The sequence below is a fragment of the Aspergillus sclerotioniger genome (assembly GCF_003184525.1).
Source record: "Aspergillus sclerotioniger CBS 115572 chromosome Unknown BO94scaffold_11, whole genome shotgun sequence".
Lineage (NCBI taxonomy): Eukaryota > Fungi > Ascomycota > Eurotiomycetes > Eurotiales > Aspergillaceae > Aspergillus > Aspergillus sclerotioniger.
In genome coordinates this window covers 675,640-691,031 of record NW_020291001.1, presented here as the reverse complement: position 1 = coordinate 691,031, position 15,392 = coordinate 675,640, and the positions used below count along the sequence as shown (strand labels likewise).

At 54.0% G+C, this 15,392-nt stretch overlaps 6 protein-coding genes across 6 annotated transcripts; 2 read left to right on the top strand and 4 right to left on the bottom strand.

The window, feature by feature from the left end:
• The first annotated feature begins 136 nt into the window (after positions 1-136).
• sec17 (alpha-soluble NSF attachment protein SEC17) lies at positions 137-1,717 on the top strand. Its single transcript, XM_025609126.1, has 5 exons — positions 137-279; positions 362-485; positions 554-860; positions 917-1,091; positions 1,144-1,717. The coding sequence occupies exons 1-5, from the start codon at positions 247-249 to the stop codon at positions 1,381-1,383; spliced, it is 879 nt and encodes a 292-aa protein (XP_025468492.1). The 5' UTR covers positions 137-246; the 3' UTR covers positions 1,384-1,717.
• Positions 1,718-2,166: 449 nt separating this feature from the next.
• BO94DRAFT_594299 (putative feruloyl esterase B precursor) lies at positions 2,167-3,779 on the bottom strand (the record flags this gene model as incomplete). Its single annotated transcript, XM_025616196.1, has 2 exons — positions 2,874-3,779; positions 2,167-2,814 (listed from the first exon to the last, which is right to left on the bottom strand). Exons 1-2 carry the CDS (start codon positions 3,735-3,737, stop codon positions 2,167-2,169), a joined length of 1,512 nt encoding a protein of 503 aa, XP_025468491.1. The 5' UTR covers positions 3,738-3,779.
• Positions 3,780-4,073: 294 nt separating this feature from the next.
• BO94DRAFT_565357 (small subunit rRNA maturation protein TSR1) lies at positions 4,074-6,979 on the bottom strand. Its single transcript, XM_025614491.1, has 3 exons — positions 6,702-6,979; positions 6,162-6,631; positions 4,074-6,102 (listed from the first exon to the last, which is right to left on the bottom strand). The coding sequence occupies exons 1-3, from the start codon at positions 6,811-6,813 to the stop codon at positions 4,279-4,281; spliced, it is 2,406 nt and encodes an 801-aa protein (XP_025468490.1). The 5' UTR covers positions 6,814-6,979; the 3' UTR covers positions 4,074-4,278.
• Positions 6,980-7,257: 278 nt separating this feature from the next.
• Positions 7,258-8,858, top strand: BO94DRAFT_463974 (WDR46/Utp7 family protein; the record flags this gene model as incomplete). The annotated part of the gene is made up of 2 exons (XM_025608045.1): positions 7,258-7,827; positions 7,884-8,858. 2 exons carry the CDS (start codon positions 7,258-7,260, stop codon positions 8,856-8,858), a joined length of 1,545 nt encoding a protein of 514 aa, XP_025468489.1.
• A 194-nt stretch (positions 8,859-9,052) lies between these two features.
• Positions 9,053-10,258, bottom strand: BO94DRAFT_534358 (urease accessory protein UreG). The gene is made up of 3 exons (XM_025611529.1): positions 9,945-10,258; positions 9,778-9,876; positions 9,053-9,682 (listed from the first exon to the last, which is right to left on the bottom strand). The coding sequence occupies exons 1-3, from the start codon at positions 10,115-10,117 to the stop codon at positions 9,139-9,141; spliced, it is 816 nt and encodes a 271-aa protein (XP_025468488.1). The 5' UTR covers positions 10,118-10,258; the 3' UTR covers positions 9,053-9,138.
• Positions 10,259-10,772: 514 nt separating this feature from the next.
• BO94DRAFT_41382 (LIM domain-binding protein) lies at positions 10,773-14,019 on the bottom strand. Its single transcript, XM_025607390.1, has 5 exons — positions 13,305-14,019; positions 12,276-13,168; positions 11,923-12,213; positions 11,598-11,867; positions 10,773-11,537 (listed from the first exon to the last, which is right to left on the bottom strand). The coding sequence occupies exons 1-5, from the start codon at positions 13,609-13,611 to the stop codon at positions 11,001-11,003; spliced, it is 2,298 nt and encodes a 765-aa protein (XP_025468487.1). The 5' UTR covers positions 13,612-14,019; the 3' UTR covers positions 10,773-11,000.
• Positions 14,020-15,392: the final 1,373 nt, after the last annotated feature.

The window sequence follows — 15,392 nt, the reverse complement described above, 5'->3', positions numbered from 1 at the left end:
TGGCACGGCGAGAAGCAGAAAAGAAACCGGCGACATCCAATGGGGAGGGCGAAAAGTGGCCACCGCCCACGATGACGGGCCGGCGGGGGGGAAGCTCGGGGCGGTGCTGCGAGGCTGCCCAGTAGATCCTCCATCCCATCGCTTCTCCTCATCTTCCAGACAAACCCCCCACTTGGCTTTGCCCGCAAGTTGATCTCAAGCGTCACTCTCCTTTTCACCAGCCGGGGCCGACAACAACTTTACAAGATGGCCCAAGATCCCCGAGTCCTGCTCCAACGAGTAAGTATCCCCAACCCGCCCCGCTGCTCATCGTCACTATGCCAGAAGCACGACGATCGCTAATCTCCATGACGCACACTAGGCCGACAAGGCGCTCAGCAGCGCATCCGGTGGCTTCAGCTTCTTCGGGGGGAAGACAGAGAAGTACGAGAACGCCGCTGATCTGTACACACAAGCTGCGAACGCCTTTCGAGTGCAGAAGCAGAGTAAGCCGAGCACTCGTCCTGCCTTCTCTCTTCGACCCCTGGCCTCTAACCAATTTTCAAACGATCAGACAAAGAAGCCGGTCTTGCCTTCGAGAAGGCCGCCTCTATCCAGAATCAGAACCTTAACGAACCCGACGATGCAGCAAACACCTTGACCGAAGCCTTCAAGGTCTATCGCAAATCTGATCCCGAGGACGCCGCTCGCGTGCTCTCCGGCGCCATCCAGCACTACGTCTTGAAGGGTAACCTCCGTCGTGCTGCCACGCAACAGCAACATCTGGCCGAGGTGTACGAGGTGGAACTAGGAGATACGAAGAAGGCGCTGGAAGCCTACGAAAAAGCGGCGGAGTGGTTTGACGGTGACAATGCTGAAGCGTATGTCGCTATTCCTCACGATCTATAAACAGACCTAACTTCGGATGATTTCCTAGACTTGCCAACAAGCATTACCTCAAAGCGGCCGACCTGGCCGCTCTTGAGGGCGACTACTACAAGGCTATCGAGCACTACGAGCGTATCGGCCGCGCATCGATCAACAATAACCTGATGAAGTGGTCCGTCAAGGATTACTTCCTCAAGGGTGGTATTTGCCACCTGGCGACGAATGTATGCTGCCCGCTCCTATTTTTCCCTCTACATTCGATACTAACCAAACCAGGACCTGGTTGCTACCAACCGCGCCCTTGAAAACTACCGCGACATCGATACCACCTTTGCCTCGACAAGAGAGCACCAACTCCTCGTTGACCTCATCCAGACCATTGAAGCCGGCGACCAGGAAGCTTTCGCCGACAAGCTCTTCCAATTCGACCAACTCAGCAAGCTGGACAAGTGGAAGACGACTCTTCTGTTGCGGATCAAGAACAATATCGAGGAGCAGGGGGAGGACTTTTCTTAGATATATCCCCAACCCATTTCATTGTCTCATATTCCCACCGTTCTTGGTCTGCGATAAATTACCTGTAGTGTGACTTGCTTCACTCTTGCTATCCTCTTTTCGATTTTGGCTGGTCTCATGGTAGATGGATGCTGTCATGATTAATTCGTCTTGCTGTCACATAATTGCGGTTTGCCCCTTCCTGCAAAGATATATGGCGTCACTGCCTGTCCTCTTCTATCTTATTTCTCCACACAGGGTTGTGTGTGTGAGAGATATCGATGTTCGTGGAATGAACAAAAACTATCATCCTGGCGATGTACTCGAGACTAACTAACTTGTAATATGAGGAAAGAAAAAATACCCTCGCATCGTGACTGAACTTCTTCTACAAGGATATCATTTGAGTATTCCGTATATACTCTGAAAATTCGCTGGCTATTTCCCTTGCTCGCTTTGGATTACTCCAATCTAATGAGTACTATAACCCGGACCGGGAGTCGCATAAGTGTTGGGGAAATCTAGATTTCACTATGACTTTTATCGTAACTTAGTGTGAAAGGTCGAAGTGAAGTATACGTAAGGCTAGTGTATAGGTATTTATTTCTAACTTCATGATGGATATCTAGAGTAGTAGTACTTTCGCTAGCGATGCACGGTATATGATAGGGCTTCTGTGGGGTTATATGGTCATAGCAGGCATGGATAGGCCTGACAGTGGCAAAGCCAAAATATGCACGAATGTATAAGAAAAAATGAACAAGTCGGTATGAAAGGATCTCTTCCCAATTTTTTAAACAGCCTTCAGACGCAAGTAAAAGATGTTGCATTCCTGAAATCTCCCCCAATGTATGTTTGCCGAAGAGGATACGGGCAAAGGTCTCGCGCCGTATTGTTGCTGCCTCTAGTAGCGTGCAAAACAGCAGGAGCCTGGTCATTCTCAACCCACTCGACGAGTTGAGACATTGCTCCATTAGGAACAGGCCCGGGTCCACCATAACAGTGAGCAACGCCAAGCGCTTCAAAGAAGCGATGATAGTCACGGGCATCCGGATCGGCCTTCAGCACTTCCTCATAGTACGAGACAGTTCCCTTTGGAGGGATAACTTCGTCTGCCAGTCCATGCCAAGTGATCAGTTTGCCACCAGATGCTTTGAAACTGGAGAGATCGGGGTCAGTGTTCCCGACCAAGGATGTATACTCAAGGAGAGAAGAGTGCATGGCGTCGAAGAACTGCTTTTCAGTCATGTTGTTGGTTGCAAACGTGGAGTCCTTGGCAACAAGATACTTGAACCAGTTGCCGAATAAGTCGCTTCTGGCCGAGGAGCATGTAGAGTTCGCTGAGCATGTAGTAGAAATATAGTAACTGCTGATATCTGCGTCCTTGTTGACTCCAAACCAGCCATACTGTTCAGAGACAGAGCGAGAGCCAGACCAAGCAGCTTCGATTACCTTTGCGCTGGAAGCACTAAAGGTCCCTTGGGTCCCGTTGCAAGTATAATTCAGCCAACAAAGTGGGTAGCATTGATGTAGCAGCGATCTGGGTCGCTGATGATGCCATCTTCAACTCCATCGAGCCGATCACATATCTTTACTGCTGCTTCTGTGAAAGCGTTGATTTCACAGGGTGACGGATAAACGTCGGTTTCGTGCATGATTCGGGAGGGCCAATAACCTGCAGGAATGAAGGTTTGTAGATTGATAGCTGGAGCAACAGCCAAGATCCCATCGAATACGTCCGGGTACTGTTGCGCCATCATGAGGGCTTGTCGTCCACCACCCGAGCATCCGGCGAAGTATGAATAGTTTGCGGGCTTTTGGTAGTAGGATTTTGTGATCTGCTGTCCGATCACGGCCATGTCGTTTGTTGCCTTCGTCGCGTAATTGTGCAAGAGAGGCCAGTCCACATTGCCCTTACTGATAAGAGCCCATGACAAGTCGGTAGGAATGGTGGACGACCCATCAGCCGTTGTTAGTCCCCCATCAGTAGAGGCCGATGCGAATCCCTGTGCAACGGCGTATGTCATGTAGGTGGCGCCAAACCCGGTGCTGTAGCCTCCACCACCTAGGCCTTGAAACCGGCCATTCCATCCCTCAAGCGGGAGCCGGACTTGGGTATGGACTGTGTCATTCCAGCCAGGATGGGTGTGAGTCACTGTGATGTTGCAGAAGCTGATGGTGTATCGGCCGCCTTCGTTGTTTCCTGGGCCAAGGCTGACAGCGGAAAAGTTGTGGGCTTCTTGAGCTTGGATGTCGAGGATTGAAGCCCCGACCAAGTCTGGCTTTTCAATAGCAGCTGATGAGCATCGAGAAGCGGAGGATATTTCAACCTGAATCGCACTCAGAGCGAGTAGAGTGCGGGCAAAGACAACCATGTTGATTTGGCAATTGACAATGAAGCATGATTTGAGTTCCAGCTGGGGTTAATCGTGAAAGATTATATATATTGTATTCATGCTCCAATTGATCGACAGGAGAACTCATCCAGGATCCGTTACTATACGCGTATCCGTATCAGCCCTATAACGGCGCCACAGATGGCGTCCGAGATCTTGAAGAAAATTGATCCGAGGGAACATTCGGGGGGCAGTTGCTATGATAACTCGTAGTAAGAACCCGGTTGTGCCTTCTGTCTTTCGGCCTTTACTCTCGTGTCTTATTGCTTCCACTGGGAAAGGTGAACAGACTACAACAACTAGTAAATTTCAATTGACTCCGAATATAACCTCTAAATTAACATCAGCATGATCCGGTTAAACAATTCATCAATTCATGCGAAGCGACTTTTGTGGTATCATAAGTATGAAGTATGTATGTATCTATATCGGCCGTTCCTGCAGCGAACATGCATGCCATGTCATATGCCAAATCCAACGGCCCCCAAAGCAGAACACATGACAACCCCCCAGATCTTCTCTAGTAGAGTACATCTTCCAGAGCGCGAGCCTTGCGAGGGAAGACGCGCTTGTACAAGCTGATACCGATCGAGTCTTGTGGGTTGATCTTGGCGTCGAACGTAGCCTTGAAGTAACCATGCGTACCGAGAGATTCCTTGATGTATCCACTGCGCCCACGTCTGGTCCAGAGCTGGAGGGCCTTGAACCACTGGATGTCCTCGGCGTTGAAGAACATGTAACGAACGGTGACCACACGCTTGTGGATCTTGTAGGGGTGACCGGTGAGGATGGCGCGCTTGGCGACAACGCGGGACTGGTCGGGGGCGATGACGGTACCGTTTCCGATGAGCTCGAGCTGATCGAAGCTGGGCTCCTCTTCGGCCGAGTCGAGAACCTCGGGGTCCTGCACAGACTTGTTCTTGAAGACCAGGACGGGCACGGCGCCCCAGGTGAGAGGACCAACCCAGGAGGCGACGGCACTGCGACCAGGGTGGAGGAAGCGGTCGAACTTGTGCAAGTTGTTCGGCGTGTTGTCGCCCGCGGAGAAGATGGGGTTGACAACGAGGCGACGAGGTCCGCACTGAATGACGAGCTGCTCCTTGGACTTCAAGGGTTCCTCGACGTTGGAGTTCAGGTGCATGTTGATGTTGACAACGGTGTGCTTGTGCTCATGACGGAGCAACGAGAAGAGGGACACTGGCTGCGGCCGGCTGCGGAGCGTGGTGGGCACTGCGCGCAGATGAACGTCGACGCGCACACCCGGGTTGACACCTCCCACGAGGGCTTCCCGGAGGAACTTGTTCCTGGATCCCTTGTAGTCGGCGAACTGGAGCAGACGGCGCCAATCTTCCGGCTCGTGGGCACGATCCTCTGATGTCTCCCACGGGCTAGTCTTGAAGCTCTTCAGGCCTCTGAAACGGGCCAGACGCTCCCGGGCGAGAACGTTCGGATGAAGTTCAATTTCGTCAGGGAATTCCAGATCCTCGTTAGCCTCATTTCTGCGGCTTGCACGGAATTCCTCCAAGTCTTTGGCGTCGTCCTCTGGCGACTGGTCCACGAACATTTCTGATTGGGGATACTCCGACGGGCCACCCTCCGTCATGGCATCCCTGTTGTCTGGGAAGACACCATCTTCCGGCGCTCCTGCGGTGTCCATTTCCATCTCTTCATCCTCCTCGTCCTCCATGTCAGAGCCGGAGTCGGACACGTCGTCCAAGAACCAGGCTGATTGGTACTCGGAGGTTCCCTTCGGTAGCCTCTTGGGCTTGGCGGGGATGTGAGAGTCGTCGTCGGAAAAGTAGTGATGGTCGTCCAGAAGAACACCCTTGCGCTCTTCCTCGACAACGGAGAAGTTGTCATCCTCCATTTCAATCTCCTCGGGTGCCACGGTGGCGATATCATCGCAGTCCGCAGTGGGTGTATCCAAAAGCTGCGTAGTCTCAGTCTCGTCGAGATTCATAGCATCGTCACGCTTAGCACGGGCAGTCGCAAGAGGTGCTGCTGTGATCGAACCAATCTGAAAGTCACCCCAGCTGGGGATGTGGACCAGGCGGTCTGCCTTCAAGCCCTTTCCACGGACAACACCAGTGATAACAACATCGTCCACCACCTCCGCGCTGCTTTCCGGCCACTGGACATCCTCAACGAGCATCCAGCTCCGCTCATCACGCCAGCGGATGCCCTTGGGGGTTGCTGTGCAGAGAGACCGGATGGCGTTGGAGCACTCCTGGCGAGAGTCCATCGAGAGAACCTTTTCAACGGAGGGGAAAAAGTGGTTCGCGAAAGACTTGAGAGAAGCGGCCACCTGCGGGCGTTTCTTGGCCGGGTTTATTTGGTCCAGACCCTACCGAAGTTCTAGTTAGAACGAAATGCAACCCCGCAGACACCAGAAGTTCAACTCACCTGAACCACGGCAATAACGTTCGAGATACCCTGGCCCTCGATCGACCTCAGCAGCAACTCTCCTTGTTCCTCCACCTCGACCTGAGCGGAGAGCGCCAGAACCACGAAATCCGCCATCCGGCACACATCCATTGCGTTCATCAAGTCATACTTCGCCGGAATGTACTGCAAGGTCTGTCGGAAGCGGTCGACGCGCACACGAGTGGCGGTATCGGGGGAGATCTCGGCGGAAACATCGACACTCTCGTTCAAGGCCTTGATGATGGCGGCCACATCGATGTCGACGGAAAGCGGCACAACAGCCACATGGCGCGGGGCACCATTCTGGCCGGAGAAGATGCTGACCGACTGGGCCTTCTCCTGGTGCTTCAATTGCTGCTTCTGACGAGCCTGGTTCCGGCGATCGAGTTTGGACTTGAGCTGCTGGTGAGGGGTCTTGCGGGTGCCCCGCTCTTGTCGTTCGACTTTGCCTGGAAGAAGTCAGTTCATGATCCTCTTGGGACAAGTCAGTCACCGGATAATATACTCCGGTGCACATACCCTTGGCCTTATCCTTCAGCGCGCTCTTGGAGGCATGGCGGGTCTTGTAGGGCTTGTTGGAGGATTTGGTGGTGGATCGGTGGTGATGCTGCACCGTCGGGGTGGGCGCCATGTTGGCTCCGCTGGACCCTTTGAACCGGAAGGGAAGAGAGGCCAGGGTGGATGATAGGAGCACGAGAAGGGTCAATAAACCCGATACCGGTAATCGCAAGCAAGATAGTGACCTCCTAGAAGGATCTGGACTTGATATCGCCGGCGGCGGTTGAGAGGAAAAAATTAGGCGGTGGAGGAACAAGCGAGGAAGCAAAGCCGCTCGGCACGGATTTTCGTCTTTTGACCCGCAGAAAAAGCTGCGGATGAGCCTCCGTTCTGCTCCCCTTCCACCCACAAGGTACACCACTCTCTTGGGCCTGGGAATTTCTGCGAATTGCTCATTGCGCATATCATCGTCTCCAATTTACACCTATCTCACACACATCCACCCACAGCCATGTCGGACCCCGCACCGACAACCGCCGTTGCGCCGGCCGACCACAAGCGCAAAGAAAGCAAAAGGATGATGGAAGCGCAGAAGACCTACGGCCGGGGTAAATCCATCCACACCCACAGTGTCAGGGACAAGAAACTGCGCAGCAACCTCAAAGCCGTCGAAGACAAGTACAAGGAAGCAGCCCTCAAGGCCAAGGATGCGGAGATTTTGCTCGAGCACGATGCCGGTTTCCTCGAGCCGGAAGCAGAGCTGGAAAGGACATACAAGGTTCGACAGGCTGATATTCGCGAGAACGTCAGCCTCGAGACGGCCAAGAAGGGATTCGAGCTGAAGTTGACCGAAATGGGACCCTACCGAGCGGACTACACGAGAAACGGTCGCGAATTGCTGCTGGCGGGACGGAAAGGGCATGTTGCGACGATGGACTGGCGGAATGGAAAACTGGGATGCGAGTTGCAGTTGAACGAGACAGTGCGCGATGCCCGGTGGCTGCACAACAACCAGTACTTTGCGGTGGCGCAAAAGAAATCCGTCTACATCTACGACCACAGCGGTGTCGAACTGCACTGTCTCAACAAGCATCTTGAGCCTCTTTTCCTCGAATTCCTGCCATATCACTTCCTCCTTGCGAGCGCCGTGAGTACTTCGATTCCCTAAAGTCAAATGAACCCAGCTAACTTAGGCGTCCATAGCAAATGAGCGGCTACCTCAAATACACCGACACCTCGACCGGCCAAATGGTCGCAGAGCTGCCAACTCGCCTCGGTGCTCCCACCTCTCTCGCCCAGAATCCTTGGAATGCCATCCTGCATGTCGGCCACCAGAACGGAACTGTGACACTGTGGTCCCCCAACTCTCAGACGGCTCTCGTGAAGGCGCTTGTCCACCGCGGACCGGTCCGCTCGATGGCGATCGACAGACAAGGACGGTACATGGTGTCCACCGGACAGGACCAGAAGATGAACGTGTGGGATATTCGGATGTTCCGCGAAGTCCACTCGTACTCCTGCTACCAGCCGGGTGCCTCGGTCTCCATCAGTGACCGGGGTCTTACGGCCGTCGGTTGGGGCACGCAGGTCAGCGTCTGGCGGGGTCTGTTCGACGCCGCGGCGGCCGACCAAGGCAAGGTGCAGAGCCCGTACATGGCATGGGGCGGCGACGGTCAGCGGATTGAGAACATGCGCTGGTGTCCGTTCGAGGATGTTCTGGGCGTTGCGCACAACCAGGGCTTCGCCAGCATCATCGTCCCTGGCGCGGGTGAACCCAACTTCGACGCCCTGGAGGCGAACCCGTACGAGAACACGCAGCAGCGCCAGGAGGCGGAGGTGCGCGGCCTGCTCAACAAGCTCAAGCCGGAGATGATCTCGCTGGACCCCGACTTCGTCGGAAGACTGAACACGATCAGCGACAAGAAGAACCGCGAGGAGCGCGATCTCGACCGCAAACCCGAGGACCCGATGGAGAAGCTCAAGAACCGCGGCCGCGGCCGCAACAGCGCGCTGCGCAAATACCTCCGGAAGAAGGGCCGTCGCAACGTCATCGACGACACCCGCGTCAAGGCGGAGATGCTACGCAAGGAGCACGCCGCACGACACAAGGAGAAGCTGCGCTCCGAGCGGGAGAATCTGGGCCCTGCCCTGGGGCGGTTCGCCAAGCGGGAGATGTGAGGCGAGTCGTACATGCGTTAATTCTTCTGTCGTTCCGTTGGACGACGACCGAGTCGAGCTTTCAGATACCCTGCTTTATCGCGCGAGAGGCTTGAACCTCTCCCGTCTGTCACGATTCTTCGAGCTGTCTGCATTTCCAAGGGCGTTGGGGGAGGGAACCGGAATGGGATATTATAAAAGTGTTATGATAGAGAGCCTGAACCAGCACATTTTGTACATTGAGTCTGATTTATACGTAGACTCCAACAATCAGTAGGATCCATAACCCTATCTACTACAATCAAGCCTCCTCCACACTCCCCGACCCCCTCTGCCCACCATTCTTCCACCTCGCCAAACTAACATCATAGGCACCACTCGCCTTCCACGCACTCAAAATCAAATTAACAATATCCTTCACCCTCTTCCCATTCTTCACCTCAGCAAAAACCGTCGGTCCACCCTCTCTCATCTTCGCCGCATCCCTCTCCATAACCGACAAATCAGCCCCCACAATCTCCGCCAGATCAATCTTATTCACAACCAACAGATCCGACCCCGTAATACCGGGTCCACCCTTCCGGGGCACCTTATCTCCACCCGCAACATCAATCACATAGATGATGAAATCGGCCAATTCACGACTATAGTTCGCAGCGAGGTTATCGCCGCCAGATTCAATGAGTAGGATATCAGTCTGGAATTGTTTGTGGAGGGATTGGAGAGCGAGAAGGTTGGCACTGATGTCTTCGCGGACGGCGGCGTGAGGGCAGCCGCCGGTTTCGATGGCGCGGATGCGCGACGGAGGGAGGGCTTTGTGCCGGGTGAGGAATTCGGCGTCTTCTCTGTTTTTTTTATGGGTTTGCCTTGTTAGATTTTGGTTTATTGGGGGAGAGGAAGTGGGTGGGATTGGGAAAGAGGGCAGAGGGGGTGGGGGTACCTGGTGAAGATGTCGTTGGTGACGGCGGCAATGTTGTATTCGTCGCGGAGAGTTTGGCAGAGGGCAAGCATGAGAGCGGTTTTGCCGGAGCCGACGGGTCTAAAGGGTTCGTGGTAGTGCGTTAGTAGATGAGAACTAGTAGTACTACTGTGATGGTTCTGACTTACCCTCCAATGCCAATGGTGAAGGCACGGTCCTTCCAGTCGCGGTCCTCGGACAAAGGCATCTCGCGGTTCAGGTAGGAACCGGGGCCTTCAAGAATCTCGTGGGAGTGGCCGTGACCGCCGAAGTCATCGTGAGAATGGCTCACGTCGTTATCGTGGGAGTGGGAGTGCGACATGGTTGGGAAGTGACACGGGAAGAAATAGATGTGGATTGTGGAGGGAGAAGAAAGGCAGGAATAATATGATGGAGGGGCGGATGGAGGGCGGATGGAGGGCGCGGGATGGAGGGGTCCCCAGGCAAACTACCATCTAGCCTATCTACTATTTGATGGCAGGCCCGGAGACTGCCGATGCCGATGGCGGTGGAGCTCCCGCGGTTCCTGTTAGGTAATCGATAGAGACACAGGTAATTCATTAATCGAATGGATGAACAATGCATTGATCTTCGGACGTACAGTAGCAATAACTATCAACACAATTATTTCCAGTGACAAAACGCCGGAACACTTCAATCGCCGGGAAAACGTGGATATCAAACATTCCCGCAACGCTCAACTTCAGTAACGTGTCAAACACAGCCCATGCCCGGCAGGCAAAGCGCATGCACAGAGGGGCATCACACAGAAGGAGATCAGAAGATCAAATCCACATAATACGGATCTCCATACTCACATGAGACATCAAACGAAAGGAATCGGCAGCTATGTTCAATGAACAGGAACCCCGCAGATGAAAGCAGCGCAGAAGAAGAGCCTCGCACAGGTATCCTAAGGTACGCCATATCCCCGCCTAGTGAGACTGAAACAGATGTCGGAAGTAATTGGAAAGAGAGGACACATGAAAGGTGAGGAACAAAAAAAAAGAAATGAAACAATGAAAAAAGGATAAAGGTAAAAGTAAATAAAGATATCACACAACAATTATGCAGCTGCCTGACACAGAGGCTCTTTCGCAGTGTTGTTCCGAGCCTTGTTGTATTGGTCATAATACATCAATGTGGTCCCTGATGGTTAGCTTGATTGAGTTGACTCTCAGCTTGGCGTCTAGTATTCGGCATCATTACCCACCACCCTTCTGCTTCTTAGCCCCTACTCGAGGACTAGCCTTGACTTTCGTGGGCCCCTGAACAGCAGTCCCATTCACCTCGGGGCCGGTATCATCGTTCTCCATCTTCACGGTGCTAGCGCGGCGGCGTTTGTTGCCCATGCCGGGGCTAGCGCTTGCACTGGTTCCCTGCGGAATGTTGCCCTGCACTTGACCGGGGGGAACCATCCCCGGAGGCCCCGCCAGATGGCTCTGGGCCGGACTAGGGTGGGCGGACCCAGTCAGATGGGGTGAACCCTGAGCGCCCGGCAAACCTAGATGGGCCATCGCCGGAGACGCGAACTGATTGGGCACTGGTACATTCATATTGGGGGGCCGTGGCTGGCCCTGCTGCATGGCTGGGTTCATGGGACCCTGCATATACGCAGGGTTGGGAGCCTGCGTCTGTTGCATCTGAATGAGCAGATTCCGCAAGGCTTCCGAGGGTGTCAGTTGGGGGTTTTGATGCGAGAACTGAAACAGCATCTGCATGTGCGAGATTGTTTCCGCCACCTACAACACAAGACCGTCAGAAGGATAGTGGAAGGCAGTAGAACCATAGAGAGAGCTCACCTCAAGAAAGCTCATAACGGCCGTGGGAACGCCATTCGGGGTGACCATGGATTCGGGCAACGTGAACGCAGGCTGTTGCGCTTGTTTAGCCTGGGCCCGTTTCCCCATGTTTTTAGAAACCTTGGGACTTTGTTTCTGCTGGTCGGCGAGCTCCAGGGCCTGTAGCTGACTTCGAGGGAGGTATTCTGTATGTGACATCACCACAATATCAAGCATTTCAATCTTGTTATTCATATCAAAGTGGGCCGTCATGCTTCCAGTCGTGAAGAGCTATGTTTGGTCAACATGGCAGTTCACATGTAGCGGGGAAGTCAAGCATGCATACCTGAGTTCCATTCGTGAACCAATAAATGAAACATGTCCTCGGGCTCTCCACAATGTGGACTCCGTTTGGTGAATCCCTTTCCCGCGCCCCGTCAACAACCATTTGGATATGGCAGATACCACTTGTACACTGGGTGTGGTAATAACGCGCTAGAGCAGGAGTGGCAATCTCGAATTGTTTGGAGCCAGCCTGTGGGTTGTAAACACCCTGTCTCAATACACCACCAGGCGCATAGAATCTGGACACGAAAGTACTCCATTGACCCAAATCAGTGCCCATCTCAGGACGACTCTGGAAATGGTTAGCATCGAGTCTTATAGGCAATGCCAACCAATTGATCATATTGGACATACTGAAAGGTGGCTCAAATTTTCTGCGAAGGTGTTGAGCTGCAGGATTGCAGCGCCCTTCATGTTCATCCGTTGTTGCTGTTGCTGCTGCTGCTGTTGCATCATCATGGCAGCAGAGTTCTGCTGTTGCTGCGCCTTCAGTTGGGCCTCCTGCGCGGTCATCGGTTGTTGTTGCTGGCCCTGTTGCTGGCCCTGCTGGGCCTGCTGCGGCTGAGGTTGGGTCTGTGGTTGCTGAGGCGCTTGTGATTGCTGACCTGGTTGCTGTACTTGTGGGAGGTGTTGTGGTGGTGGATTGGGAGTAGGCTGCGGCTGCGGAGCAGGGGGCTGCTGCTGCGGGGGCTGAGACGTGGGTATGTGTTGAGGATTCGGTTGCGGCGTGGCGCTTCCCTGGTGCGGCGGCGGTCCCGGCTGAGGTTGAGGGGTAACACTTTGAGCGTCGTGTACGTTCTGGGGTGCTGCTGGACGCTGTTGAGGTGTCTGCTGGCCAGGTTGTCCCGTCGAAGTAGCCTGCTGGACTTGCTGCGCCTGATGCGCCTGCTGAGCCTGTTGGGCCTGTTGGGCCTGTTGGGCTTGCTGGGCTTGCTGGGCTTGTTGAGCTTGCTGCATAGCAAAAAGATGTTGCTGCTGCTGGAGGTTCTGCGGCTGCCCATGAGGCATCTGTTGAAGCTGCATTTGCAAATTAACCGGACGCATCGCAGGGTTCGCTTGCATCGCCGCGATCTGAGCCGCATTAAGGCCGGGATTGCCATTTGGCATCTGTACTGGCAACCCACCATGCTGCTGTTGTTGTTGTTGTTGTTGTTGTTGTTGCTGCTGCTGCTGTTGTTGCTGTAGCATCATTCGCTGCCTTATGAGTTGGTGTTGATGCTGCTGCATAAGTTGAGGGTTGTTTGCAACTAGAGATCAATCAAGACCAAATTAGCATGCGATCAGTATCGGAGAAAAAAGGGCTCAAATGCGAAAGGCCAAGAAGCTAGGTGGTGCACGTAGACGACTGGTAGGGGGGAAGCACTAGATCGATGGGGAACCTACACTGCTGGGCAAAATGCGGCTGCTGGAACATGTGGGCTTGAGCCGGGCCGAGGTGGGAAAGAGCATGGGCCTGAACAGGGCCCCCAGGCCCTGTTGTTCCAGCTCCCGGAGGCATCCCGCCCATCACCGGTCCGCCCTGACTAACCTGGGGTCCTCCTGGCGCGGATACGCCTGGATGCACCGGCTGTACCATCCCAGCGCCGGGGTGAGCATTGGGGTGTTGACCGGGGGCCATTGGGTGACCGGGAGGCAGACCAGGATGTTGTGGGATGCCTTGATGGGCAGGAAATGGTTGCGCCATCATCATGTCGTGGTTACGAAGTCGCCGATAACGGGACTCCTAACGTTGCTGGTGTTGAGAGAAGCAGGAAGGGGAGGAACCGAACCAAGCCAGAAAGTGGTGTTTTTGAAGGACCAAACCAAGCCAGAAGGTGTCGTATATGAAAGAACCAAACCAAGCCAGAAGGTGTCGTGATCGAGGAACTAGAGCAAGCCAGAAGGTGTCGTTTTGAAGAACTGGGCCACGCCAGAAGGGATACGAAGAGAGGGGAACAGAATTAGGTGACAGGCAGGCAAAGGACTATCAGAAAGAGAGACACAGAGAGAAATTAAACGACCGTCGACTATCCGGCACGCAGAGGGCGGCGTCGGACTCGAAGAAGAGCGCGCTTGACGTGGAGGCACAACAGGCCGCTTTTAGTGCCGGAGCGGAGGCCAAGACGCAGCTGACGGGGCGATTGAGCCTGCGTCGGTATCACCCACGACCACACGAGATCTGGAGCATGGATCGGACCGGCCTAATCACCTGTGCCCACCAGGTCGGGAGGGGGATAAGTTCCTACACCTCCAATGTCAGCGGGAGAGGGCGACCGGAGGACGAGAAGGAGGAGGAGGTTGGGTGGCACGGGGAGATCAGAGGTGAGGGTGAGAGACTAGAGAGGGAATGGGTTGGTTATTGGGAATGGGATTAGGGAGGCCGGAGGTGTGGAGGGGCTAGGGGCCAACGAAAAGCGAGACGGGCACCTGTCGCGATCGCCAGTTCAATCGCTCGATAACGAACGGGGAGTGCTGGACCGAACCTCGCGGGAACAGAGGCTACCCGAGAACAGACAGACACCACACGCAGCAGATGTGCAGCCCAAGAATGGGAAGAGGGGGGAATTTCCTGGAGGGGAGCGGATGAGGAGGACAAGAGGGAGAGCAATAAAAAAAAACCGTACGGTAGGCTTAGCAGGCGACCGGGAACTGGAAGGGGGACAGACAGACAGCCAGCCAGAGAGTCAGTCAGTCGGAACTTAGAACTCAGAAGAGGCCCATGGCGAGATCTGCTCAGTTCCTCTGAGGCTTTTCTTTTCCCTTCTCCCTCAGCGAATGGCGATGGCCGCCCACCGCGACTCCCGCGCTAGGGGGCACCCGCCATCACGTGGAGCGCGGATTATCATTCTTGCGGGTGTGCGGCCTTTATTTTCGGTCGCGCAGTGTTTTTTCTTCTTCCTCAGACTTCTCTACTCTTCATGGCTCATATGATCTGCCAGGTCGCTTTTTCTTCTCTCTTTTTTTCTAAACTTTTCTTTGGCTTCAGAAAATATCAGGTTCATCTGCAACATGCCATGATTTAGGCTGGATACATCACGCGCCAACTTGGCCAACAGTAGTTTTCGCAGTATAAATGCATACTGATACATCAGACCACTGGACTAACTGATCAGGTTATGCTGCAAGATCTGGTTCGTCATAAGGTTAGTCTTGATCTCTCTGCCCTTGTCCATCCCACACCCATTTTTCGAAGATGAAAAACTTCTTTTTTCTTCTTTATCCTCTGAATCGTCCATGAGGAGACATTCGGACCTTCCTTTCCCGGTTGGTCTGCTACTTGCCAGTATATTTTTTCTGAGAAAAATTTCTGCGTATCTGTACTTGTTGTCATTTGTCCATGTCGTTGATCATTGGCTGACAATTTCCAAAGCAAAATCTAGCATTTGTTATCCTGACGCCGATGCCCTTGGCAGTGATTGGTGGCGGGGTCCAGGGTCTCGGTCGCACCAGGCTTTGCTTCGATGTCGATCATCATCTGTGGCCAGCGGAGGG